This window comes from Phyllostomus hastatus, unplaced genomic scaffold (genome assembly GCF_019186645.2).
Source record: "Phyllostomus hastatus isolate PE091 unplaced genomic scaffold, TTU_PhHast_1.1 phas_contig_36, whole genome shotgun sequence".
Lineage (NCBI taxonomy): Eukaryota > Metazoa > Chordata > Mammalia > Chiroptera > Phyllostomidae > Phyllostomus > Phyllostomus hastatus.
In genome coordinates this window covers 4,970,901-4,995,171 of record NW_025333862.1, presented here as the reverse complement: position 1 = coordinate 4,995,171, position 24,271 = coordinate 4,970,901, and the positions used below count along the sequence as shown (strand labels likewise).

At 56.8% G+C, this 24,271-nt stretch overlaps 1 protein-coding gene across 2 annotated transcripts in view; it reads right to left on the bottom strand.

Moving 5' to 3' along the window:
* Positions 1-2,274: 2,274 nt before the first annotated feature.
* Positions 2,275-24,271, bottom strand: part of CNTN2 (contactin 2) — a 34,728-nt gene continuing 12,731 nt past the window's right edge. Inside the window, exons 3-23 of one of the 2 annotated variants that reach the window (XM_045841613.1) lie at positions 23,923-24,067; positions 23,621-23,796; positions 23,384-23,479; positions 22,745-22,954; positions 22,393-22,492; positions 21,094-21,269; positions 20,563-20,699; positions 19,951-20,080; positions 18,474-18,624; positions 18,215-18,342; positions 17,740-17,915; positions 17,107-17,227; positions 16,423-16,581; positions 15,791-15,940; positions 13,376-13,446; positions 12,831-13,065; positions 12,366-12,478; positions 8,933-9,119; positions 8,268-8,380; positions 6,773-6,941; positions 2,275-6,357 (exon numbers count right to left, since the gene is read on the bottom strand). In XM_045841613.1, coding sequence (XP_045697569.1) covers positions 6,248-6,357; positions 6,773-6,941; positions 8,268-8,380; positions 8,933-9,119; positions 12,366-12,478; positions 12,831-13,065; positions 13,376-13,446; positions 15,791-15,940; positions 16,423-16,581; positions 17,107-17,227; positions 17,740-17,915; positions 18,215-18,342; positions 18,474-18,624; positions 19,951-20,080; positions 20,563-20,699; positions 21,094-21,269; positions 22,393-22,492; positions 22,745-22,954; positions 23,384-23,479; positions 23,621-23,796; positions 23,923-24,067 — 3,053 coding nt within the window. In that variant the 3' untranslated portion in view covers positions 2,275-6,247. Of the gene's footprint in view, positions 6,358-6,772; positions 6,942-8,267; positions 8,381-8,932; positions 9,120-9,200; positions 9,253-12,365; positions 12,479-12,830; positions 13,066-13,375; positions 13,447-15,790; positions 15,941-16,422; positions 16,582-17,106; positions 17,228-17,739; positions 17,916-18,214; positions 18,343-18,473; positions 18,625-19,950; positions 20,081-20,562; positions 20,700-21,093; positions 21,270-22,392; positions 22,493-22,744; positions 22,955-23,383; positions 23,480-23,620; positions 23,797-23,922; positions 24,068-24,271 lie in introns of those variants that run through there. The other variant, XM_045841614.1, reaches the window with a different exon arrangement.

Here is a 24,271-nt window from a genome sequence, read left to right as displayed (position 1 = left end):
TGAAGAGTCCAGCTGGGCCCGTCGTCTTGGGTGGTGTCCCACAGTCTGGATTTGTCATCGTTCCCTAGTAATTAGGTTTTGAGGAGTAAGTCCTAAATGTGTTGCCCAGAGCCATATATGTCAGTAATGGTGCGTGCTTACTGCAGCATCTCAGGGGGCACCTGGTGTCAGGGCGGCCCGCTGGTGATGACCTCTCTCCGCAGCTGTGTGCACCTTTCCCGTTTGTGGTTAGTCTGTCGGGGGAGGGGCGCGGGCGCTCTGGAATCCATTTGCGATCCTTGCCTGTTGTGACGTGTTGGGGCGGGCAGCGTGGTGCTTCTCCAAATCCGTCATTTCTGTGTTATTACCTGTGGTTCTCTGTGGAGAAGAGGCGCTCTTTATTTTTGAGGTCTCGAGGGCTTCTCTCTCTTGTTAGGTGAATTATATATGATCTATTAGTGTTGTCGTATTTTTGATGTTCAAATTGCCTCCAGTTTTGTCCAGCGGGAGTCCCTTCAAGTCAGCTCTTTTGCCCTTTTAATGTGACCACATTGGGCTTTAAGTACGACCTCGCTTGTTGGTATAGCAGGGCATCTCACATCCACCCTTGGCCTTTCCTTACTCCAAACCTGAACCCGCTGCCTCCAGGGAGCCCTGGCTCCTCGTGGTGTGGGGGCAGCACCGAAAACCCCGGGCCTGGGGGCCTAGACGGGCTCACGGCCACTGGGGAGTCACTGCCGGGCCCTCCCAGTGCCCTAGATGTGGGTAAGTCATGACTTCAAAGCACCTGTGTTTGTAGACGTTTTACAGGTGATTCTGATTTATCGTGAAGATTGAGAGCCACTGGCCTAGGTCCACACACAGGGAGTCTTTACTATTGGTCTCATTTTGAAAAGATCTTTCATTTTCCACACGCCCTTCCCCCCCATTCTCTGCCTCGGAGATGGGTTTCTGAAGACCTGGGTTCTGCCCCTGCCTGTGCCAGCGCTGTGTCACGGAACAGGCTGACGGACCCCTTGTGGTCCTTCTCTTCGAAACGCGTGATTGTGAGGATCGAGTGAGATCCTGGGAATGGAACGGGACTGCTTGGTGAGCCATAAAGGACTGGACGTGAGCTGGGCAGAGTCATTACTGACGCGCATCAGTGTGTTACTGGCCGGCTTGCTGAAGCAGCCGGGAGATGGCTCGCTGTACTTCAGAAGACCATCAAGCATCTTTGTAGGAAACTCAGAATTGCATTGCTGAGGAGGGAGGAGGACTGGGGCACGCTTTCACATTTTGCAGACGGAGAGACGGGGACTTAAGTCGCTTCCCCAAGAAGCCAGTGGTCCCTCGCGGACGGAGCATCACACGGCTCGAGGCTTGTAGCCCTCTGTGCGTTGGACTCGAATTTTGACTCTGAGGGTGTGAAGGGATTGAACAGGGAAGAAAACAAAAGCCGCTTGGGTGTGTTGGTAAATACCTAAGCCCAATTCAGTTCATTGAATTCTGTGCATGTGATCTGCCTCTGAGGGTCAAGGAAATGCTGACTGGACTAAAATTTGGGTTCTAGAGTGGCCAGTGGTCCAAGTAGCCCCTTGGTGCAAAGTGGAAGGGTTGAGCCTGCTGTGTTGCCGTCCATGCTGGCCCCTTCTGGGGACTGACCTGGCCCCGGGCACAGGGCCAAGCCGTGAGTGGTGGGGCCCTGCCTGCCTGGCTCGGAGCTGATGGAACACTTGCAGCGCTGCACAGGCATGCCACTGCACAGCTCTGAGACATAACGGGCACTTGGTACGTGTTTGTTGGGTGCATGGGAGAATGTCGCAGCCAGAAACTGCCTAGGAATTCAACTACTGTGGCTGCTGTGAGCAGACACTGGAGGCCCCTCGAGGCTCCAGGTGGCGGCCACTCCCTCTCGGCAGGGAGAAGACTTCCCTTGAGTGCAGTTGGGTCAGTACTTCCAATGTCTTAACTATCAGGGCACCTTGCAGGAGTACCATCCACGAGCGCCCTTTACTGCCCGTTGTGTTAGGCAAAGCCAACCCAGTCCAGCGAAATGCCTGCCTGTGCACTGCTTGGGCCTGCCTTAGAGTCCCCGTGGGCTGATTTTCCCCCGCCAGGACTGAATGCAGCAATATGGGCTGTGTGTTGTGACTTCCGTAGAGTTGATGGGGCGAAGGGTGAAGTTACTGGATGCAAGCCTGGGGTTAGGGAACAGGACGAGGAGGTTGCTTTAGCCTGATGATAAAAACAGCCACAGCTGGTGCCAGCTCCCTCTGCAGGTTGAGAAACCATCTTTATTTAAGAACTGCTTGCTACCAGAGTCAGTAACTATCATCACAATAAATACGAGAGACAGACAACAGGCCAGCGGGAGTGGTTGCATTCGAACACAAACCGAGTCACGTCAGTGGCCTGGGGAAGCCCTGGGCCTTGCCGAGCCGGGAGCTTGAAGAAGCTCTGCAGGCCCTGGATGGGCCGAGAAAGTTGGAGTCCAGGGGCCAAGCAGGGGACAGCCCAACGGGAAGCACTCGGCTTCCTAGGGCTCTTGGCAAGGCTACCTGACGCGCTTTTCCCTCCCCAGTTTCCCTCCGTTGCACCCTCCCAAAGCCGGTGACCATTCACAGACACATACACGGCGACCAGGCACTCTTTCCGTGGAGCTCTTGGAAGTCCCTTAAAAACGCCCATCTAACCCCTCACACCACTCCAGCAGCCTCTGGCCACCTCCTTTGTCCCCAGGACAGAGCCCAGGTTAGGCCGACCCAGGAAAATGGGGCACCACTTCTGGACCTCAAGGCCAAGGTTGAGGACACTGCTATCCCTGTGACAGAGGAGCCCAGTGGCAGTCATATTCTGAGGCCAGGAAGAAAAGAGTCCTCTAGCCGAGGGAGGGATGCAGGGAGTACAACATCCCTGGTCGGCTTGGGCTCCTGTCCAGGGCACAGACTGGGCGGTGCCTGGGGCTGCCGAGAGGCGGTGCATGCTGGGAAAAGACTGCCTGGGTGAGGCTTCTCCCTCCGTGACTGGGACAGCACTGCAGGGGCACAGCGCACAGGCGCTCTGAGACTTCCAGTGCCGAGCACCTTGTGGTTCTAAGCATCTCAGTCCTGGAAGGACAACCCACCCTGTGCCATCTCCCCACCCCTCCAGTCCTCACCTAACCTAGACTCCAGAGCAACGGCTGTCAAAATTCCTCAAAGCTTTCTTACAGAGGAGGTAGCCTGTTGCTCTTCCAGGGTCTCGCTGCAGAGGCGTTTCTGTCTAACCTCAGTCTCCTCATCTCATCAGAAGAAAAGCACCCGCCGCCCCTTGCCACCACGGCCCTTCTGTTCCCTGGCTCCGTCGGTGTCATTTGACGCACGTAGTCAACCTGACCTTGCTGGGCCCCAGGCCTCCATCCAGAGAGAGCTGTCCTCCCTGAGGGCAAGGTGTACGTGGAGTCAGTCAGAGCAGTGAGGACCGGGCAGCCCTGCAGGCTGAGCCCAAGGGAGTACAGAATGGAGAACTTGTGCCCAGCGCCCTGCAGTGGTGTCTGCAGGCTGTCTCTGTCCCCAGTCCCCAAGGCACTTACTGGCCACTAAACTGGGGCAAAGGACTCATTTGTGGCTGTCCCCCTTGCTGCCTCTCTGGAGCTTGGAATGAGAGAGACCCAGAATCGAGTCGAGACCACAGCAGGGGTGAGCCCCCTCAACTGCCCGAGCCCTTCCAAGCAAAGAGGAAAATCAGAGGCCCCTTGGGCAGGGAGGAAATCTGAGAAACCATCTAACTGTTCTGCCTGCAGCAATCCCTGTACAGGCCTCCCAACAGGAGGCTATTACATGTGACAAGCCTGCGTGTCCTCAGGTCACCTACACTTTTATTAAACCTGAGCTCTACCTGAAGTCTCAGGTGGCCAGACATGGCTTCAGTTTAGGTCTGCGCCCCCTGAGCAGCTGTCCCTGCACAGTGGCTAGGTTTTCCTGGGGCTGAGTTTTGCTAGTTGAGTATCACCCCTCAGCTTCCCAGCAGGCCTGTCTTCCTCCCTGCTGCTAATGGGCCTCCTTAGAACTAAGACACTTAGTTGTGTCTTTGACGCAAGCAAACAGGGACTGCAGCCTCCAGCCGCACTGGGTCGGCACAAGCCAGCTCATCCCTCTTAGCCAGCACTGACACCTGTCCCCTGCTCCCCTGCCCCAGCCCAAGGCAGTGAGGACAGAATCAGCTAAACCTTGGAAGAAGATTCCTTTCTTTGGGCATCCCCTTTCTGATGGAGCTGGGCACGGCCAAACCACAGCCACGGAGGTCAACATGGATGTTGGGCTGAGGTCGGGGTCCCTGTAACGGAATGGTCGCATAGCTGAGCCCCCAGCCCCTTGCATGAGGGGCTGGATGGGAGCAGGTGAGGAGGGCGGGATCTGATGTCCTGGGCTGGGGGTGGGGGCGGTGCCGCAGTGGTAAGGAGAAGGGTGTGAGCTTACCTTTCTAAAAAACTGTAGTGGGTAAAAACTTCAACATAAACCTGCCCAGGAAAATAGAGCAGGACTTAAAAGTTTAAAAAACCATAGCAAAATAGAGCTCTAACTATAAACTACAGAAATCAGGCTTAGGGGGCCTGTCCCCTACAGGATGCCTGTCCTGATGCTCCTGGATGTCACGGGCCACCTGTCAGAGCACAGGTTGTGTTGCTACTACTTCCTGCATTTGGGGATCCCTGTCCTTGCTGTGGCCTCTTCTTGGAGCAAAGGTAAGGGGGGCGGGGGCTCAAGCCAGCACTGTGTATGGAGGTCCTAGCAGACGCTGGGCCCAGGAGGCAAAGAAGGACCGATGTCTCCTGGAGTCTGCCCACGCCGTGGGCTGGGACCCACCAGGTCGCTTACCCCCATGATCCCCACCAGAACCTCTTAAAGCAGAGTTTTCATAGCCCACCCTCCTTCTTAACCACCATGTTACCAGGCCCTGGCCATTCGGCACTGACCCCTCCTCTGGATGGACAAGGAGACTGGAGACTCCAGCCCTTGTCTGAGCCCCATCACGGTCACACTGTGTGACCTTGGGAAGTTCGAGCTCAGTTTCCTCATCTGTGAAGTGAGGGGCTTGGACAAGGTGAGCCCCAAAGCCTCCTCCAGCTCCGATGTTCTGACTGGTAATATACCCAGAGCATTTATTAACCTCTTTTTCTTCTGGGGAAATGCAAAAGAGCGGTTTCAGGCATCCAGGGACAGGTCTTGCCAGGTGGTCCTGGGTGTTCCTGAGAGCAGGCAGGGCCACATTTATCTGTTGTCCTTCTCAGACAGCTCCCGACTCTGCGGCACACAGAACTGATGCCATTTACTCTCCGGGCGTGAGGGGGCCGCGCTGGGAGAGTGGAATCCTGGGGCCTGCGGGCTGAGCTGGAGGAAGAGGGCGGCACACGCCCCCATCTCAGGTCTCCTGCCCCATCCCCGGAGGGACTGTGCGGGATGGGTCTTGCTGGGGAGGGGCCTCCCCAAGATAAGCCCTTTAGTCACCCAGCCACCTGTAGTGGCCTCTGTCCCTCAGAGGTGACAGGGTCGGGTCGGCAGTGTTGGCTAACAGGGCACATCAGGCTGAGTCTGGTGCCCCTCTCCCCCCGGTGTCCCGGCCTCTGAGCTCTCATCGGCCCTCAGCCCCAGGAGTCTGGAGGGTCCCCCCACCCCGAGCTGCAGGGCTGGGGGCCCTTGGCCCCCGATACGGGGCTCTGGTGCTCGGCCACTGGCCAGGTGGCCAGGGCCTCCAGGGAGCCATTGAGGGCTGTGTCAGGGTCTGGCCGTGTTGCCCCCTGAGAAAGTCAGCGAGTCCTTGGTCCCAGGGTTGGCTCTCGCCTTAGGCTGGGGGATGTCTGTTTGTGCCTCGTCCCACTTCAGCCCGGCCACATCCGGAGTCCCCGCGGGTCTGGGTGTCGGCTCTCAGGGGACAGAGTCCAGGTGCCGTCCCAGGGTGCTGCCTCCACAGACGTGCAGCTAGATGCTTCAGACCCTTCCTTCCCAGGGGCCTGTTCTGGCCGCCCAGGCAGCCGAGAGGGCCCGGGTGAGGGCTCGGTGCCATCACGGAAGTTACTGCCTGGTGCCTCTTGATTTAAAGAAAAAAAATCCTCACGTGGGTTCTGTCCTGTGGCAGAATATGAAACACCTACCTCCTACAAAAAGGGCACTGTCTAAAGTAGGTATTTAGAGCCAGCCATTCTCAGGCACAGTGTTGGGCCATCTCGGCATCAGGAAGGGACCGGGGCCAGCTGGCTGCGTCCATCCGAGGTGGGTGTCTGGCCGTGGTGGAGAGGGAGGGGTGCGAGTCAGAGCTCCAGGCAGCCCATGAGGATCAGCATCGCCAGGGAGTGGGAGAGGACGGCGCCGGAGCGTGGGGCTGGGCGGACGGCTGAGTTCTCCACCATCATGCTGGTGCCTGGAAGCAAGGGACAGACATGAGGGGCTGGGTTGGCTGGGCCCGCCCCACCCCACCCCCCTCTCTGGACGAATCCAGACCTTTCCGTGGGGGCTCACAGAGGGCAGGCTTTCAGGATGCAGTGTGATCTCAGCCCCACTCCTATAGGACTTGTAGGGCCTTGGCTTTGTGGTCCTCAGCCTCCCCTGTCCCCCTGAAAAGAGCTCACACTTCCCCAGCCTTTGGGGGTGCTGGGGTTGGGGGAGGGAGAGCAAGGGCAGGCCCAGGGCTACTTGGCACTTGGCTCCCGCCTGCTTTCCTCTCTCCCCTGGAGCGTCTGGCAGGACTGGCGCTGGCCTGAGTGTGAAAGATTCCCTCACCAGGCATCTGAATGGGCCCTAATACTCCTGGGGGGCTGGGAGGGGAGAGGCAGCACCTCCATTCCTCGCGATGTGGACTTGCGCAGGGGTCCCGTCCCCACCAGGCCCCGTGGCCCGAATCTGCACCAGGGCATGGCCGTTGTCTTCGGGAACTGCGATTTCTATCCGGTTCTTGCTGGTGAAGTGGAGCGTGGCGGTCGGGTGTAAGTCATTCTGGTACAGCATCTGTGGGGAGGTGAAGCCCAGTGCAGCTACTTAACCAAGGCCGGTTCTTCTCTCTTCCCCAGCTCCAGGCTCTGGGAGGAGCCCCTGTGGTTCTGGGCCCTGGAGCGCCCGCTTCCTCCCACCTTCTGTTTCAGGTTGAACAGGACCCGGCTCTTGAACAAGAGCCTCATGGCTGGAGAAAAGCTTGCAAGCAGCTGTACTGTTTTTGCAGACCCCTTAGGCTAGGAGGACCCCAGATTTCACCTAGCCCATCGCTGCCCCCATGAGCCCTGCCTTTCTGCAGCCATATATACCGGGGCAGGACAGTGAGAAGCTAGGGAAAGTAGTCCTTGACAAATGGAATAAGGGAAACTGAGACAAAAGAATTAAACAAGGCCAAACAATTGGAACAATTTACAGCCAGTTAATGAATCACAAGGCTTTGTCTTCCCTAAGGACAATTAGAAGCACACAGTTTACACATTCCCTCCCTCTTTGATGGTGTTCTTTAAAAGTGAAACTAACCAGAAAATAGCCCTGACCCCTCTGGACGCACATTTCAGTGAATCATCATATCGAAGGACACATCTGGAAAGCTATCGAACATTCTGTAAGACCCTCCCCTGAGACCTCCCCTGGGATTGCCGAAAGCCAACAAAAGACCCAGCTCTGCTCTCTCTAGAGCACACCCACACCTTTCTCACTTAGCAAGTATCTCTGCTCTTTCTCCTAACCTCTGGGGGTCCCCGCAAGACTTGCAACCAGGAGAGCAGTGGGCAGCAGCAACTCATCTGGGGCTAACCCCCTGACCCTGTCTGTCTCCAAGGCCCCCTTCCCTCTGGCTTCCCAGTGGGCTGACGGCAGCCCCATCTGGGCTCGCTGTGGCGGCTGCGACTTCTGCTTCTCAGCGAGCTCATGCAGCCCAGCGTGGTCTACTTCTTTCTAATAACGCTTCTAAAAGGTCAAAGCAGTCTGCCTAGGCTCTATCCTAAGCCTTTCCTTCATTTCATTGTCCCCAGCTTTACGAAACATACTCTCGAAGTCACCTGGCCTGTGTTGTGAAATCTTGCCTGCACAAGGTCAAAACCCACACACTCCGGGCTGGCCCAAGCAGATCCCTCAGGCCCAGTCCCGTCCAGTAACAGCACCGCCTACCCCCTTTCTTATGGCGTCTACTGCCAGTTACCTGGAGAACCACTCCTGCACCTGCTACGTCTCACAGTCACAGACGCTTTGCCTGTGTCTGCCTCAGGTCGCTCCTGCTAGAAATGGCAGCCCTCCTGTGTGCCCTGGGGATGCAGCTGGGCTGTTCCTCACCATTCAGTGCTGGCCGGATCCCTTCCTTACCTTATAGCCAGTGACTGCAGACTCATTTCGGAGAGGGACCACAGGGTCCCACTTAACACTAAGTCTGGAGCTCAAGAAAGTCCAGGAGATGTTGCCAGGAGGTCGCTGTGGAGCTGCCAGAGGAGGGAGGAAGTTGGGCGCTTCTGAATGTTTTCTCACCGCCACCCTCCCCACCACCGCCCTGCCGCCCCTGCCTTTAGCCAGCCTTTTCATAAATGTCTGCCTCAGCAGGTAGGCCAGAACATTCAGTCATAGCTGCCTAAGACACAAGCCCGTGAAAACGCAAAGTCTGGAGAAGAGAGCCATTCAGAAGCCATGAACTCCACCCCCTTATTTTCTCTGGGCTTGCTGTCCTGTTTCAGTCCAGCCCAGGGCTTCTGGGCTGAAGCAGGTGTCGCCACCCCCGGGCTGTGGACCGGTACCAGCCTGGGCCTGTTAGGAGCCAGGCTGCACCGCAGGAGATGAGCCTGAACACAATGCACTTGAATCATCCCCAAACCACCCCTCCAGCCCTGGCCTGTGGAAACACTGTCTTCCCCAAGACCTGCCCCTCGTGCCAAAAGGTTGAGGACCACTGGGCGAGAGCATCTGTCTTGTGTTGGAGGACATAGGAACCCCCCACCCCAAAGACACGCCCCTCCCTCACGCTGGGCCAACAGACTCACGGGGCTTCATGGTCGTGGCATTGGCGGAAGGGCTGGCGGGCCCAGTGCCCGCTCGGTTGTAGGCCCGCACGGTCACATGGTACTTGGTGTTGGGGTGCAGGTCAGTGACTCGAGCACTGGTGTCCAGCCCTGCTGTCCTCACTCGGTCAGCGGCTGCTTCTTTGTCCCCAACTTTCCAGTAGCGAATCTGAAGGGGACCAGGACACCCTAGGGTGAGCAGCTAGGTTCAGGACCTCAGAGCCCCCTGACCCTGGCCCTGGTCACCTACATTCTGTTCCTCTCCTGCTCACTCTGGTCCTTGTGACTCAGCCTTTTTTTTTCTTTTAATTGATTTTAGAGCGAGAGAGGAAGGAGGTGCAGAGAGGGAGAGACAAAGAGAGGGAGAGAGAGAGAGACAAGGATTTGTTGTTCCAATTACTTATGCATTCATTGTTTTTTTAAACATAAATTCATTTAGAAATTTTTTAATTAAATATATTTTATTTATTATGCTATTACAGTTGTCCCATTTCCTCCTGCCCCTTTATTCCCCTCTACCCTGCACACCCCCTCCCACCCGCATTCCCCCTTTTTAGTTCATGTCCATGGGTCATACGTGTAAGTTCTTTGCCTTCTACAATTCCTATACTGTTCTTAACACCACCCTGTCTATTTTCTACCTACCATCTATGCTACTTATTCTCTGTACCTTTTCCCCCTCTCTCCCCCTCCAACTCCCCTGTTGATAACCCTCCATGTGATCTCCATTTCTGTGGTTCTTTTCCTGTTCTACTTGTCTGCTTAGTTTGATTTTGTTTTTGTTTTTGTTTTAGGTTTGGTTGTTAATAACTGTGAGTTTGTTGGCATTTTGCTGCTCATATTTTTTATCTTTTTCTTAGATAAGTCCCTTTAACATTTCATATAATAAGGTCTTGGTGATGATGAACTCCTTTAACTTGACCTTATCTGGAAAGCACTTTATCTGCCCTCCCACTCTAAATGATAGCTTTGCTGACTAGAGCAATCTTGGGTGGAGGTCCTTGCCTTTCGTGTCTTTTAATATTTCTTTCCAGCCCCTTCTTGCCTGCAAGATTTCTTTTGAGAAATCAACTGACAGTCTTATGGGCACTCCTTTGTAGATAACTGTCTCCTTTTCTCTTGCTGCTTCTAGGATTCTCTCCTTATCTTTAATCATGGGTTATATAATTATGATGTGCCTTGGTGTGTGCTTCCTTGTGTCCAACTTCTTTGGGACTCTCTGAGCTTCCTGGACTTCCTGGAAGTCTATTTCCTTTGCCAGATTGGGGAAGTTCTCCTTCATTATTTTTTCAAATAAGTTTTCCATTTCTTGGTCTTCCTCTTCTCCTTCTGGCACCCCTATGATTCGGATGTTGGAATGTTTAAAGATGTCCTGGAGGTTCCTAAGCCTCTCCTCATTTTTTTGAATTCTTGTTTATTCATTCTGTTCTGGTTGAATGTTTCTTTCTTCCTTCTGGTCCACATCATTGATTTGAGTCCCTGTTTCCTTTCCTTCACTGTTGGTTCCCTGTACATTTTCCTTTATTTCACTCTTCATAGCCTTCATTTTTTCCTCTAATTTGCAACCAAATTCAACCAATTCTGTGAGCATGCTGATTATAAGTGTTTTGAACCGTGCAACTGTTCTGATAGGTTGGCTATCTCTTTGTCACTTAGTTGTATTTTTTCTGGAGCTTTGATCTGTTCCTTCATTTGGGTCATCTTTTTTTGTCTCAACACATCTGTTATGTAGTGAGGGGTGGAGCCTTAGGTGTTCACCAGGGTGGGGCAACCTAGTCCCTGGGTTATGATGCTGTATGTGAGGCAGGGGTCTGAGAGGGAACAATGGTGCTTGCTCTGCTCTCTGCCGGTTTTCAATCACTTCCCCCACTACACACAGTCAAACTGGGCCCTTCTGGTGCTGATTCCCATGTGAGTGGGCTTGTGTACATTCTAGGACCCTGTGGGTCTCTCCAACGAACTCTCCTGTGAGGCTGGGAGTTTCTCCCACTGCCGCCTCAACCCCCACAGGTGTTTTCAGTCAGAGGCTTGAGGCTTTATTTTCCCACACTGGAACCTTGGGTTGTGCAGTCTGTTTCGCTCCCCCGTTGTTCCTCCAGGTTTATCTGCACGTGATGTGGGACCGTCCGCTCCACAACCCACCACCTCGCCAGGTCCACCAGCCGCTGCCTTGCTGTGAGTCCCGGCTGCCCGTCCCTGCCCTTCCTACTGGTCTGAATGAGTGTTTCTTCTTTAACTCCTTGGTTGTTGGACTTCCATAGTTTGGTTTTCTGTCAGTTCTGGTTGCTTTTTGTTTTTAAGTTGTTGTTGTCCTTCTTTTGGTTGTGCGAGGAAGCACAGTGTGTCTACCTATGCCTCTGTCTTGGCCAGAAGTCCTCTTTGGTTGATTCTTGTATGTGCCCTGACTGGGGATTGAACCCACAGCCTTGTGGTATCAGGATGAAGCTTTAACCAACTGAGCTACCTGACCAGGGCATGACTCAGTCTTGAGTCTCAGAAGCTGGACATTGGATCGAGAGCTTCAAGAGAGCAGGGACAAGTCCGTGAGGGTAAGTCCCTGCTGCCTTGCCAGTGCCCAGCAGGGAGCTGGTGGTGGCCGGTGAGAGTGGGGGATGGGCATATAGTCAGTGACCTACTGGAACCTAACCTACATGATTATTTACAGATTATGAGATGCATATTTGCACTTGCAGAGTTGTCCCCCAATCCCCTGCCAACTTATAATGGCTGCCCCAAAAGTGCAAACCCCTTTCAGTAGCCATCATAATATTAAGACCTGCAAACTATTCTCCCACATCAGAGGTGGAGCTGGGAGTCCTGTCCTCAGCGGGGCTGGTCTCACCTGTTGTGCTCCAGCAGTGGCATTAACCACAGCACTGGTAATCAGGCCGGAGGGCCCTTCCTGAGGCAGGGACATGTGATATTCCTTGCTTTTCCTTTTCCCCTTCCTCTCGGGTTCCTCTCCCTCCTCCTACTCCACACCCACCCTAGTGTGGACTCATCAGAGGTCCAGGGCTCAGGCCAGAAACTGCTGGGCCCAGTGTTTCCTGGGGATGCAATGATCAGTTAGTACATAGGGGGGCCATGCTATTCTCTGCGGCCTGAGGGTACCACACTAGCTGGGCCCCGGCATGGAAGGGACAGGCCGCGCCCCTTCCAGAACCTGCCCTGCCCCTCCTCTCCTAGGCGCCCACACCTTCCAGTGCTCGGGCTAGCCTCGCCTTTGCTCCAAGGCCTGCCCTCCCCAGTGAGCCCCAGCTGTGGGGGCTTAGCTAAGGCTGCATTCAGGGTGCTACACAGACCAGGTACTGTTTGCACATTAGCAAATGAGTGGTCCAGGAAGGAATGACTGATGAGCTGTGAGGTGCGCCCCACCCCGGCCTTGAAACCCCCCCGCCCCCGGGTCAGTGCTCACCTCGTACCCCAGGAGGATCCCGTTCATGTCCTGCTGCACAGGTTCCCAGGTCACGTTCATCTCTGAGGATGAGACCCCCTTGGCCCAGACCTTGGTGGGGGCCACCCTGGGCTCTGGGGATCGATAAAGAATGGGTTTGGATTCCTGGGGTTTCCCTGTGTCCTGCAGAGCAGCCGTCACACTGTGACGGCCCTTGCCCAGGACTTTTTAGCCCAGGGTCCAGGATGTAGGCCTTATGGGGTGGGGGAAGAGGGGTAGGGAAACCGGAGAGCCTCCCTTTCCTTCCCCAGGCCTGAGGGGGCCAGGTGGCAAGGGCTAGAAACGAGGCCAATGGCTTAGAACCCAGGTGGTCCCCCCCAACTATGGAGCTGAGGGGGTGTGGGGAATGGGGAGTAGCATTACCCACCCTACCCCCCAGGGACAAGCAGTTGGGGTGGGGTGCAGGGTGGGCCCGGGGCGACCCACCTTCCTCAGCCGAGTACACGAGGGCCGTGAGGCTCTCAGGCCCGTCCCCACGGCGGTTGTAGCTTCGGATCTTAACCTCAAAGGGCGTGTAGGGCCGGACGCTCTCGTTGCTGTAGACGAAGTACTGGGTGTCGGCGCCGAGCACCCGGGCGGTCTGCCAGCTCGTGCTGCCCTGCCTGCGGAAGGACAGCAGGTAGCCGAAGCCGTCTCCGTTCTGGTACTCCCGTGACATGGGCTGGGGGGCGAGAGCGCGGCATGGGTGAAGGGCCTCGGGTGCGTTCCTGCTCACCCCCCGGCCCTACCCAACCTTCACCAGGACACGTGTGCCTGGGGTGGTCTGTGTCCTGCGTGGGTGCTCCTGCGAGAGGCAGCAGGTGTTGGGGCGGGGAGGGGACGCCCGCTCTGGAGCGGACTGTACAGTGGCTCTGTCTGGGGCCGCCTCACAGGCTGCTGCAGGCAGAGGCGAGGCAGCGCTGGGGTGAGGGAGGCAGGACCTGTCCCCCAGAGAACCGGAGGCACACTCTGCCTCTGTCCCCGCAGCTTACCGTCCAGTTGACGATGAGCTCTCCAGGGGCTCCACCACCTCCGCTGAGTCCCGAGGGGGCCACCGAGGGGGCTGTCAGGGCGGAGGGACACGGGTGTGGCTTGTTAACGGGCAGTGAGGGGACAGAAACCCTGGGCCTAGGCCTGTCACGTGTTCTAGGATGGGGACACCCCTTCAGAAGGGCCCTGGCTCTGTCCTCTAACAGTCCCTGTGGACGTGGGCACGGCAGTCAGGCAGGCCCATGATCAAATCCTTCCTGTGCCATTTACTAGCTGTGTTTCCTGAGCAAGTGACTTAACCTCTCTGAGCCTGATTCCCCTTCATACGATGAGGATAATGTTCATCTCAAGGGGCTGTGAAGAGAATAACCCTAAACAAGAGTGGCTAGTGTGTGCACGTGTGTGTCCCGTAGATGCTCACTGTCCTCTTCCCCAGTCGGCTTAAACCGAGTAACAGAGACCAGCTCCAGCTTGCTGGAGATTACGGGCAGGAAGTGAACCAGAACTGCCATCGATGCAAAAAAGCACTTCTTTTGGGTTGCAGGGTGTTTTATTATTGTTTTTCTTCTTGCGGCAGTTGTAATGTCCTAATTGTCTCTATTATTCAACAAGGGTGATACTAAAACAAGAATATGTTTCATCAGCTCATGAAGCTTCACAGGGTAGCGTGGCTGAGGGTCCGGATATTTCTGCCAATGACCCGGCAACTAGAGACTTAGCGCTTGGCTGGACGACTAGTTTGGGGCTTGTGATCTGCAAGGAGCCCTTAGAGACCTGGCCCGTCTGCCCCTGAGAGCTGGGTGTTTTCATCGCCCTTTTCAGGGCGGAGGCACTAAGGCTCAGTGCAGGGAAGTGACCAGCCGAAGGTCAGGCAGCTAATAAATGTCACAGCCGGAATTGAACTCGTTCTTCCGATTTCAGAGCCCTCCGTCTGCCCCCTGCACCGCAGCTGTCTCCGTGCTCATCGGCTCCAGGGCCGCAGGAGCGCAGGAGGCCCCGCCCCACACTTCCTCTGCAGGAGGTCCGGTCGAAGACCTTGCTGCTTCTGAGTTCCTCACTCAGGAGCAGTGCCAGTTAGAAACGCTGAATGACCCCAGAAAGAGCCCAGAGAGCCCCGCAGGGGCACACTGGAATCTACGGGGAAGGCAGACCCACGCCACACCTGCAGAGGGCGGGCCTGGGTGGGCGGGGCCGCAGAGGCGGGGCCCTGAGTCCGTGCTGCCCACCCCAGATCTGGGCTCTGTGGAGGAGGGACTGTTCCTCGAAGTGACCGCTGTACGTCCTTCAAACCAGAATGGAGGCTTCTTTCCGAAACCCCCTCAGAGACTGTCGGATCGATGTTCCTTCTGACACAAATCAGCATCCCTCCCCTGCCTCCTGCCTCTTGCTGGTTCCTGGAATAGGCCCTTGACCTGCTCGAGCATGCAAAGTAATTTCCTGTGCCCGGCAATATCCATTAGCACCTAGTACTTAGTGCCTCTGAGTACTCCCCCCTTACCCTGTGTAACTCTCCGGGGCCTGGCTGGCAGCACAGAGCACAACACCTCACCTGGCAGCTGCTCAAGTCCACCCGCCCGTCAGTCCCCTCAATAAGCCCTGTTACTTGCCAGACGGAGGGTCCTGCCTCTTTCTAGGGTCTTTCCCTGCCCTCCACTTACGGAGGCAGATTTTCAGTCCTGGCGCTTTTCCCTGGGCCTGTGTGTACCAACGGGCTCTCGTGCCGCGCCTGCAGACCTGCGGAAGGCTCCGATGGTGGGCAGGAGCCCCGGCAGAGCCCGCCCGGGTCTCTTCCCTTCCTTCCCCGTCTGACCCTGACACTGCCTTTCAGGAGCTTGTGGGCAGGCGTCCAGTCCTCCTGCTCCCAGAGGAACCACCTGGAGGGTTTGGAGATGCTGACGCTTCCCTAGGCCTCTGCACAACACACACACCCAGTCACTCACTCTCATGCACATGCACACGCACCTACTTACACACACTCTCACACTCACACCTTCCTCATGAACTGATTTTTGCAGCTCATGCAGTTCCCAGGAGGACATCTGCCCACCACCCCATGGTCCTGGGTTCAAGTCCAGGCTTTGCCAGTGTGACCCTTCCCTTTTCCAAACTTTGGCTTTTCCATGAAAAAAAAAAAAGCTTTTTGTTTAGAGATATTGTAGATTCATAGAGGTGTAAGGTCGGCCAGTGTTTTAAGCGAGGTCTGTGGACAGGCTGGGCCCAGGGCCCGCAGCACCGAGCAGCTCAGCGGCCTGGCCCTGAACCGCGCTCCTTCCCCGTCTGTCTGTCTGGTTGGATAGTCCGAGGCCTGGCCCCAGGGCTGGAGCTCTGCGTATCAGCGGTCTGCTCAGGGCTGCCTTTAGGGGGGCCTAGGGTCTGTGCCCCGAGTTGCTTCTCTGTGGGACACACAGGACTCTGACCTGCTTCCTTGGTCCGGATTTTGCTGGAGGGCCCACTGGGCTCCCCAGTGCCCAGGATGTTGCTGGCAATGACCCGGAACTCATAGTCCATCCAGGGTGTGAGGCCCAGCACCTGGGCGGTCTCCGCATTGCCCTCAATGTTGGCGGGATCTGCAAGGTACCAGCGAGTTGGTGTTCCGGCATCTGTTCATTGGTCTGGGTGGAGGGGGAAGGGACTGGGCCTGAACTACTTCCTGGTACTCTACCGTCGATGTGGAGCTTGACCCACACTAAGTGTTCAGCACCTCCTTCAGAAGTGACCAGAAAACCAGTAGTCCTCCCTGCCCGGGAGCCTTTGCTGGTGTCTGCACACCCTACATCCCGATGTGTGTGGTCATCGCCCCAGTGATATTCCTGCCAGTGTTTCGAGGGTGCAGACCGAGCTCTGCCACTCCCACTTCTCACCCTGCTCTCCGGCTATCCATGGAACCCATCTCCCCTCTGGCCTGGGAGCGCTCTGTGGGCAGATGGCCCAAGCTTGTCCCTCTGTGAAGCTCCAGGCTCAGCCCCAGCCTTCTGACCCCCGTCCCCACTTCTGGCACACAGCCAGGCCTTATCAGCACTGACAGTGCAGGGAGGCAGCTCACACTTACTGGTCCGAACTTGCTTCCACTTCCCTGCAGGTGGAGTGCGAGCTTGCAGGGTGTACTTGGCAATGGGGCTGTGGTTGTCGAAGCCACGGCTCCAGCTGAGCTGGACAGTGGTGTCGCCAATATCCCTTACCACCACACCTCCTGGGGGACCTGGTGGACCTGCACCCAGAAGTCAGAGAATTGTGGGTGAGAATTGGGCAGCTTCAAACGAGCCAACCTTCTCCAGGCTGGTTTGGGCTGGTGCAGGACCAAGTGGGGGCAGCAGAGGGCGCCACAAACACACACCTGGTGGGAGAGTGGGGGGGGGGGCAGTGGATTTGTGGTGGCGGGGAGGGGTGTTGTCTAAGGCTGGAGGCGTCACAGAGCACCTCGAACAGAGATGTGTGTGTCTGGATTTCCAAGCGCTAGGCCCTGAAAATTTCTGGCCTCAGCCAAGTTCTCCACTCTTGAGATGAACTTAAAGAATGGATTTTTAAAATTTTGGTTTTGGAGGAGGAATATTCTATTCACTTAGGATCTGCGAAGAACCACCAGCTAAGTTCAACTCAGGGAGCTTCTATCAGCAGAACCCCCCCGCCCCCCACAGCTCTCCGGCGGAGGAGGGGAGCTAGGGAGCAAAGGCCAGAAGAGCCCTGATGGCCTCTGAGGGAGTGGGCTGGAGGTGGGAGTGGGAAACCCTGTTACCTCGGACCAGGACTGTGGCCTCCTTGGACGCGCTGTCCACCACCGTCTGGGCCACACATGTGTACTTTCCGCTGTGACGCAGCTGAGCATTCAGGATGGTCAGATCCCCAACCGTCTCCTTCTGTGCACAGGGAACAGGAGGAGGGCAGGTCAGGGGGCCCGGCTCTGGCCAGCCAGTGAGCCGGAGACACGCAGGAGGCAGGGCTTGGCGTCCCCTGCTCCCTGGGTGCCCCTATATGTTCCGCGGGAGGGGCAGCTGCTCCCCACCTAGCACCTCTGGGCACCAAACCACAGTTCATTACACAAGGCGGTCAGCAGTGGTCCGAGTGGACGAGGCTGTGCGTGCTGGCGGGGCAGGGGTGCAGGACGACGCGAGCGGTGGTGGGGTGAGTCTTACGAGCACCTAGAATTCCGGGTTTGTCCCTAACTTCTCCTAAATGCACGGACTAGGGGCAATCCAGGGAACTGCCAATCTGAAGGAGGCTGGTTACGCATCCGAGGGTGAGTTTGCCGCGGTTGGCATTCCTGCGGGAATGGGGAAAGGCTTTGGGGCTGGGGTGGGCAGGGACATCTTGGGGACCCTGTCTACTGAGAGGGAGGGAGGAGCCCTGGGTCCTCGGTCTCAGGCCTCACCACACCGGCCCTCCGGTAGTGACCCCCAGGCTTATCGGAGTCAATGGGGAAGTCATCCAAAGTCCAGATGAAGGTGAGGTCCATGGTGGGGTCATGGGAGGCGTGGCACTGCAGGGTCAGGTTGTCCCCCAAGTTGATGTCGGCACTGGAGGGGGCCAGAGTGATCTTGGTTGCATCTGCCAGGAAAACAAGGGCTCTGAGCAGATGAGGCAAAAGGGTTGGCCCTAGGCCCCAGGATGAGAAGAGGCAGCATGGCAACGGTATCCTGACCTCCCAGCAGCCCCTGAGGGTGTGGCAGGGAGCCAGGACTAGATTCTGAATGGCAGCCAGAGGGTGGTCCCAAGTGAAATTGCATCCTGGAGCAGTCTCAAAACCAAACTGGGAGGACTGTGGGACCACAAGAGCAGGACCAAGAGGAGGTATGGCGCCCCCTGGTGGCCGAGTCCACCAACCTCGGCCAAACCACACCCCTTACCTCGCACAGACAGGATGCCGGTGCTGTTGGCTTTGCCCATGAAATTCTCAGCGAAGCAGGTGTATTTGCCTTCATCTGACCGACTGATGTTTCTTATGATCAACGTGCCATCCGGAGTTACAGTCACTCTGTAGCAAGGACAGAGGAGATCCGCCCCGCCCCCCCCACAGACACACTGTAGTCCTGGGGAGGGATTCACCTCCAAGGAGAATGAAGGGGAGCAGGAATTGCGTGGGGTAGGGTGCGGTGCGGGTTGTACCTGCTGCTGTTGACCAAAATCTCAGTGCCTTTGCTCCAGAGCACCACAGCTTTTGGAGCTGCCCGGGGCTGACAGGGGATAATGACCTCTCCCCCGCGGGCTGCAGGGATCAGGCGCCTTACAGGATTCAGCCTGAAGTCGGGGGCCAGTGCTGGAAGGAAAGGGGAGCACCCCACAGTTATCCAGCCCGCCATCACAGTACCCATGATTAAGACATCACCTGGCCGTGTGCTAAGCACTTCATGCACCCTTCATGGTCAAGCCATGAGAGACTCTTAGCACCACTTCCACAAATACCCAGACCCTTTTCTTATCACCCCACTGCTACCACGCCACCAAATCTCCTGCTGCACTATTGAAAGGCCCCCTAATTGGTCTTCCTGTTTTTCTATTTTCTTTCTACAATCTCTTTCCTACACAACAGCCAGGAATATCGTGTTTAAAATGTGAATCGGGCACTCGGAATGAAGCCCTCCTTCTCACAAGTACTCAGAACTAAGGCCCCTCCTCTCCAATCCCTTCTCACCCCATTCTCTCCCTCGCTCAGTGTGCTCCCATCACCCGGGCTGTTTTCGTCCTTTGAAGATGCTACACTTCTTTCCTGCCTCCGGACCTTTGCACTTCTGGCACATTTTGCTTGGAAATCCTCCAGATCTCCCCATGGCTGGTTACACCCCGGTCACGTCCCCAAAGTGACTTCCTCAGAGAGGTCTTCCTTGACCATCCCGTCCCACTGGCACACCTCAGTCCTACCCCTCTAGTGGATTTTTCTTATACTGTATTTTTGTAATGGTCTGCTGAAATTATCTTATTTAATGATTGATTTTGTGTTTATTTGACCCCCTTTCTCTGCTGGGTTGTAAGAGACTTGATGGCAGAGACCTTGTCTGAGGAGGTACAGAGTAAATATTGGTTGAATGAGTTAATGAATGAGTCTTACTTAGGCCTCACCACAACTTGAGGAGGTGAGCGTTACTGCGCCCACTTTGCAGCTGAGAAAGCTGAAGTTTTACGAGCTCAAGTCAGACGGTAAGAATGTGAGCGGCAGCCCATACTTACCGGGCACCTGTTATGCTTTGGGTCCTTTATGCTTTTACCTCTGTCATCTCACTGAGTCCTCACAACAGCTGTTTTATGAATTAGTGAACTGAGATGCAGAGCTGAGGAGGTTGGGTTAGACACAGATCCAACTGATTGGGTTTCCAGTGACTTTTGCCACCTTTTCTTTTGTAACTGCAAAAAACTATTTGACTTGTCTGTGCCAGACATGGAACAAACCAGAGACCTTGTCCTCTGGGAGCCCTCAGTTTAGTGTCTCATCTCCTTTCGTAAATCCCTGAGTTCTTCTCAGAAGCTGCCAGGGAACTGCCAGGGTGTGTGTGTGTTTTGAAATGCCGTGAGTTGGCTCCGAGAGCCCCACCTGTGCCCCCCCCCACCCCCGACCCCGCAGACGTCCCAGCCTCCCCCGGCCCTTCACCTTGCACGGCCAGCTCGGCGCTAGCGTAGATGGTGCCGTGCTTGTTCTCTGCCACACACTGGTACATGCCCGAGTCCTCCAGGCTCAGCTTGGAGAACTGCAGGTCCCCGGCTAGCACCTCTATCCGGGTCTGTGCAAAAGAGCCACGCCCAGGGTCAGGAGTGTCAGGACCACTTGTGGGGAGGCCTACAGAGGTGGGTGTGGTGGTGCAGTGAAGACTCTAGGCTGGCACTCCTTGGAGGCAGGGTTCATATGCCCCGTGCCATCTCAGAGCCACCTGGAATTCCCCAGGCCTCCATGCACATCAGCAGAGAGACGCCAGGTGGGTGAAGTGACTACAGGACCACACAGTGTATTTGTGGCTGAGTTGTGCCTGGGCCCAGGTCTCTGGACCCTCCAGTCAAGAGTCTATCCAGTTGACCAGCCTGTAGCTGTGTGACTCTGGGATGGGAAGAAGCACCCGGAAACACCCTGTGGCACTCTAATTGGCCCAGAGGGGCTGCCCGTGGTGCAGCACAGAGCGGGGACAGGCAGTGAGGAGTGAGGGAACCCGGCTGGCGGCTGGCGAGCAGAGGACCATTTGTGTGTGGGAGGAAGCCCCACGTCTGCTACCTGGGAGGCCAGAGGGTCCCCGTTCCGCAGCCAGCGCACTGTGGGCCGGGGCTTGCCGGCTGCTGCACAGCCCCAACGCAGACTGGAACCGATGTCAGCCTCCATGTCCGAGATCACCTTGAGCCACTCCGGCTGGGCTGTGGGGTGCAAGGAAGAGAGAGGCTGGGGATAAGCTGGGAGGAGCCCCCAGCTCATTAAACAGACCAGAATTGCAGGGCTGCAGTTCCTGTGCCAGACAGCAGAGGGCGTTATCAGTGTTCTGGGTTGGGGTGTGAGAAGCAGGCTCCAGAAAGCTGGCACTTTGAGCCCAAGTCACTGGCTGTTTTAGCATCTGAAATCATTCTAAAGCCTTCCGGTTGTTTTCTGCAACACCGACTGGAACTCTGAGGTGGCCTCTTCTGTTCCCACATCCAGTGCATCCTGGAGCCAAAGGCTTAAGCAACGGGATTTCCCGTCTCCTCCCTGACTTTTGGGTGGACTGCCTCAGTCAGGCACGGGGTCAAAGTGGGAAGAGGGTGTCCTGTCTCGTACCCTGCACGATGATGCGGCCCTGGACACTGTCTCGGCCCCTGGAGTTCTCCGCCTCACACTCATAGGTGCCCTCATCCTCGAAGCTGACGCTGGGAATCTGCAGGGTGGGCTCAGCTGTGGCCCACTGCGGGGACAAGGAGCCATCCACTTTGCGCCACTTGATCCTGGGCACGGGGCTGGCGGGGGAGACAAAGCCAGAGGGGGTGGGCTGAGCTAGTCAGACTGCCCTGTGCAGACTCTCAGGTCCTCCTGAGATGCTGGGCAGGTGGAGGTGGGAAGGAGGGCAGCCCCGCCTGGGCCTGGGAGGGGCCTCTTCCTGGTGGGCTGGGAGCACAGGCAAGGAAGGGGCACGAAGTGGGGCTCCCGTCTCCCCTCCACTCCCCTGCAACAATGGTGACACCAGTGAAATGGGTCTTCCGTGTGGTCCGCACCTGAAGCTTCCTCGCCCTCCCTCCCCAACTCTGCACTGACTGCCATGCCTCTTCTGGGACCGCCCTCCCCAGCGGTGGCCTGGGTCCCTTCCCCTCTCTTCAACAGAGTCTTGCCTCTTCTTCCCAAAGTGTCTTTGGTTATTAGTAATCTGTGAGCTAAAATGGACTGACTATTGCCCTGGCTGGTGTGGCTCAGTGGATTAAGTTCCTGCCTGTGAACCAAAGGGTCACTGGTTTGATCAATGTTTCTCTCCCTCTCTTTCACCCTCCCTTCCTCTCCCTCTTAAGATAAAATAAAATCTTTTTAAATAAATGGACTGAGGTATCAATAAGTCTTTAAATATGGATATTCTGGAAGCCCAATAGTTTTCCACAAATTGGGGCAGCCTGGGCATCGTCAAACGACAGGAGACACCTTTGGGCATTCATTCTGCAAATGTTTACTGAGCACCTGCAATGCTGAACCCTGTTCCAGCATTTCTGGGAGAGCGTGGTTTGCATCGGAACTTTTTAAAAGATAACTGTAGGTGTCCACAGAATACCTACTAAATGCCAGGCACTGTTCTGAGCGCTTAACATGTGTTAACTCAGTGAGTCCTCACAACCCCATGAGGGGGGTACTATTATCACCATGTGCAAGTAAGGAAACGGAGGCACCAAGCAGTTAAGTGGTTACCAAGGTCTCCTGGCAAGCAAATGACAGAGCCAGGTGGTTAGTGCCCGGTGTGTGGCGGTCACTGCCCACTGTGGGGCTGGCACTCTGCTAGACCCTGTGGGGCACCGAGATGCCTGAGTGCTGGCCCTGCCTGCCCCCTCTCCCCCTGGGGCCACCTGTGCCTGGCCTGTTCCCCCGTCCTCCACCACTCACTTCCCGAAGGCAAAGCACTCCAGGGTGACCTGCTGTCCCACCAGCGCGTACGTCTCTGCCGGGAACCGGGCCTTGATGCTGGGCGCGAAGAGCCTGGGGTCTGGGGAGAAAGGGTTCAGCAGGTCAGGTGCAAGAGGTCTGGGTCAGGGGCCCACGTGCTGCGATCTCAGCGCAGCTCTGAGCCAGCTCCATCTTCACTCCCTTTCCCCTTGGGGGCCCGAGGCGAGCATCTGGGGTCTTGAAGCAGAGGGTCCTGGGGTCTAGGCTCCAGACCCTGCACCCTGCACCCTGGCTGCTGTTCTTCACAGCCTCTGAGGGAAAACCCCTTCTCTCCATACCCGCTGACCCTGACCTTCAGCAGCCAGGTTGAGCTGAGCGAACTTGCTGAAGACGCTTTTGGTGGAGAAGTCCATGTGGCTGGTGGCCAGGCAGGAGTAGTTGCCCAGGTCTGAGGCGTTGGTCCGGGCGATGTACAGGTTCCCGGTGGTCTGGGACACGAAGTGACGCCCGTCCGCCGGGATGAAGTTGGGGAACTCGTTGAGGAGCCAGCGGTAGGACAGGCCTAGGAGCGGGGAGTGTGAGGACACCAGGGGGTGCTGGGCGAGCAGGCAACTTTGGGTGGGACCTCAACATGCTGGTCGAGACCGGCAGACCCTGTCCTGAGAGCCCCTGTTCTGTGGACTGGGGCTGAGGGGGTCTCAGAGGGAAGATGCAACTGTGCTCCTGCCCTTGGGGAGCGCTGTCTGCCATGGAAGTAGCCTTGCAGGGATGCCCCCCACCCCACCAGCCCCGTCACAATGTGCCCTGGGAGGCAGGGCACAGAGCTAGACAATGACAGACCCATAAAGGAAATAATTCTTTAAGGTCAAGGACCGAGGGATCGGTTGCTTCCAAGAGTCACTTGCCACCTTCTATTCCACCCCTCCTCTGCTGCTCGGCCAGAGCCCCCCCGGGGCCCTGGGTCTAACCGCGGGTCCAGGTCCCGACTCACCTGGGTAGTGGGCGGGTGGGTTACAGGGCAGCATCACTCCCCAGCCCTCGTGGGTTTTCACCGGGTCTCGTTCCTCCTTGGAGAATTCCTGCAGAACTGGAGGGGAAGGCCAGGCAGCCCTCAGGCGCCGTCCTCCCAGCCGGGGCCCCTCCCCCGCTCAGCCTCCGTGGGAAGCGGACACTCTTCCCAGCCCCCTCCTGCCCTCCCCGAGAACGTCCTGCACCCCGAGGGCCTCACAGCCGAAGCGAAGGACAGCCTCCCTGCTGACGACAGTGCCCACTGGGTTGGAGGCCAGGCACTGGTAGACGCCGGCATCCTGTGCCTTGGTGGGGCTCATGATGACCAGGTTGCCTCCCACCAGCTGGTGGCGGGACCCTGGCTCCAGCTTCATTTCAGTGCCGTTCATCTTCCACCTGCAGCAGGGGCGGAAGGGGGGCTCCTGAGTGCTGCCTAGCTGCCCAGCCACAGGGCCAATGTGAAGAAAATCCACACAGCTTCCCAGGACCGCCCAGCACCCACCCCCACTGTGGGGGTCTCACCTGTAGGTGGCCGGAGGGCTGGCCCGGGCACGGCACGCCAGGGTCACCTTCTCCTCTGTGGACTCCTCTGGGAATAGCAGACTGAGGGGCTGGTCTTCAAAGACAGGGCCAAAGGTGGCCGGGGATCCCAGGGCTGAGCTCCACGCTGCAGATGGGGACACCGCCAGAGGCCTCATGGCCCAGGGGCCGGCTGGGCCCTGGCCTCTGGAGCAGCACTGTCTGACAGACCTCTCTGCAATGCTGGAAAGGTCCCATGTCCTGCCCTGCCCAAGACAATGTCCTGGCCACCGACACTACTGTGGAGCCCTTGTAAGGTGGCTGGTGCAGCTGAGGAACCAAATTCTTAGCT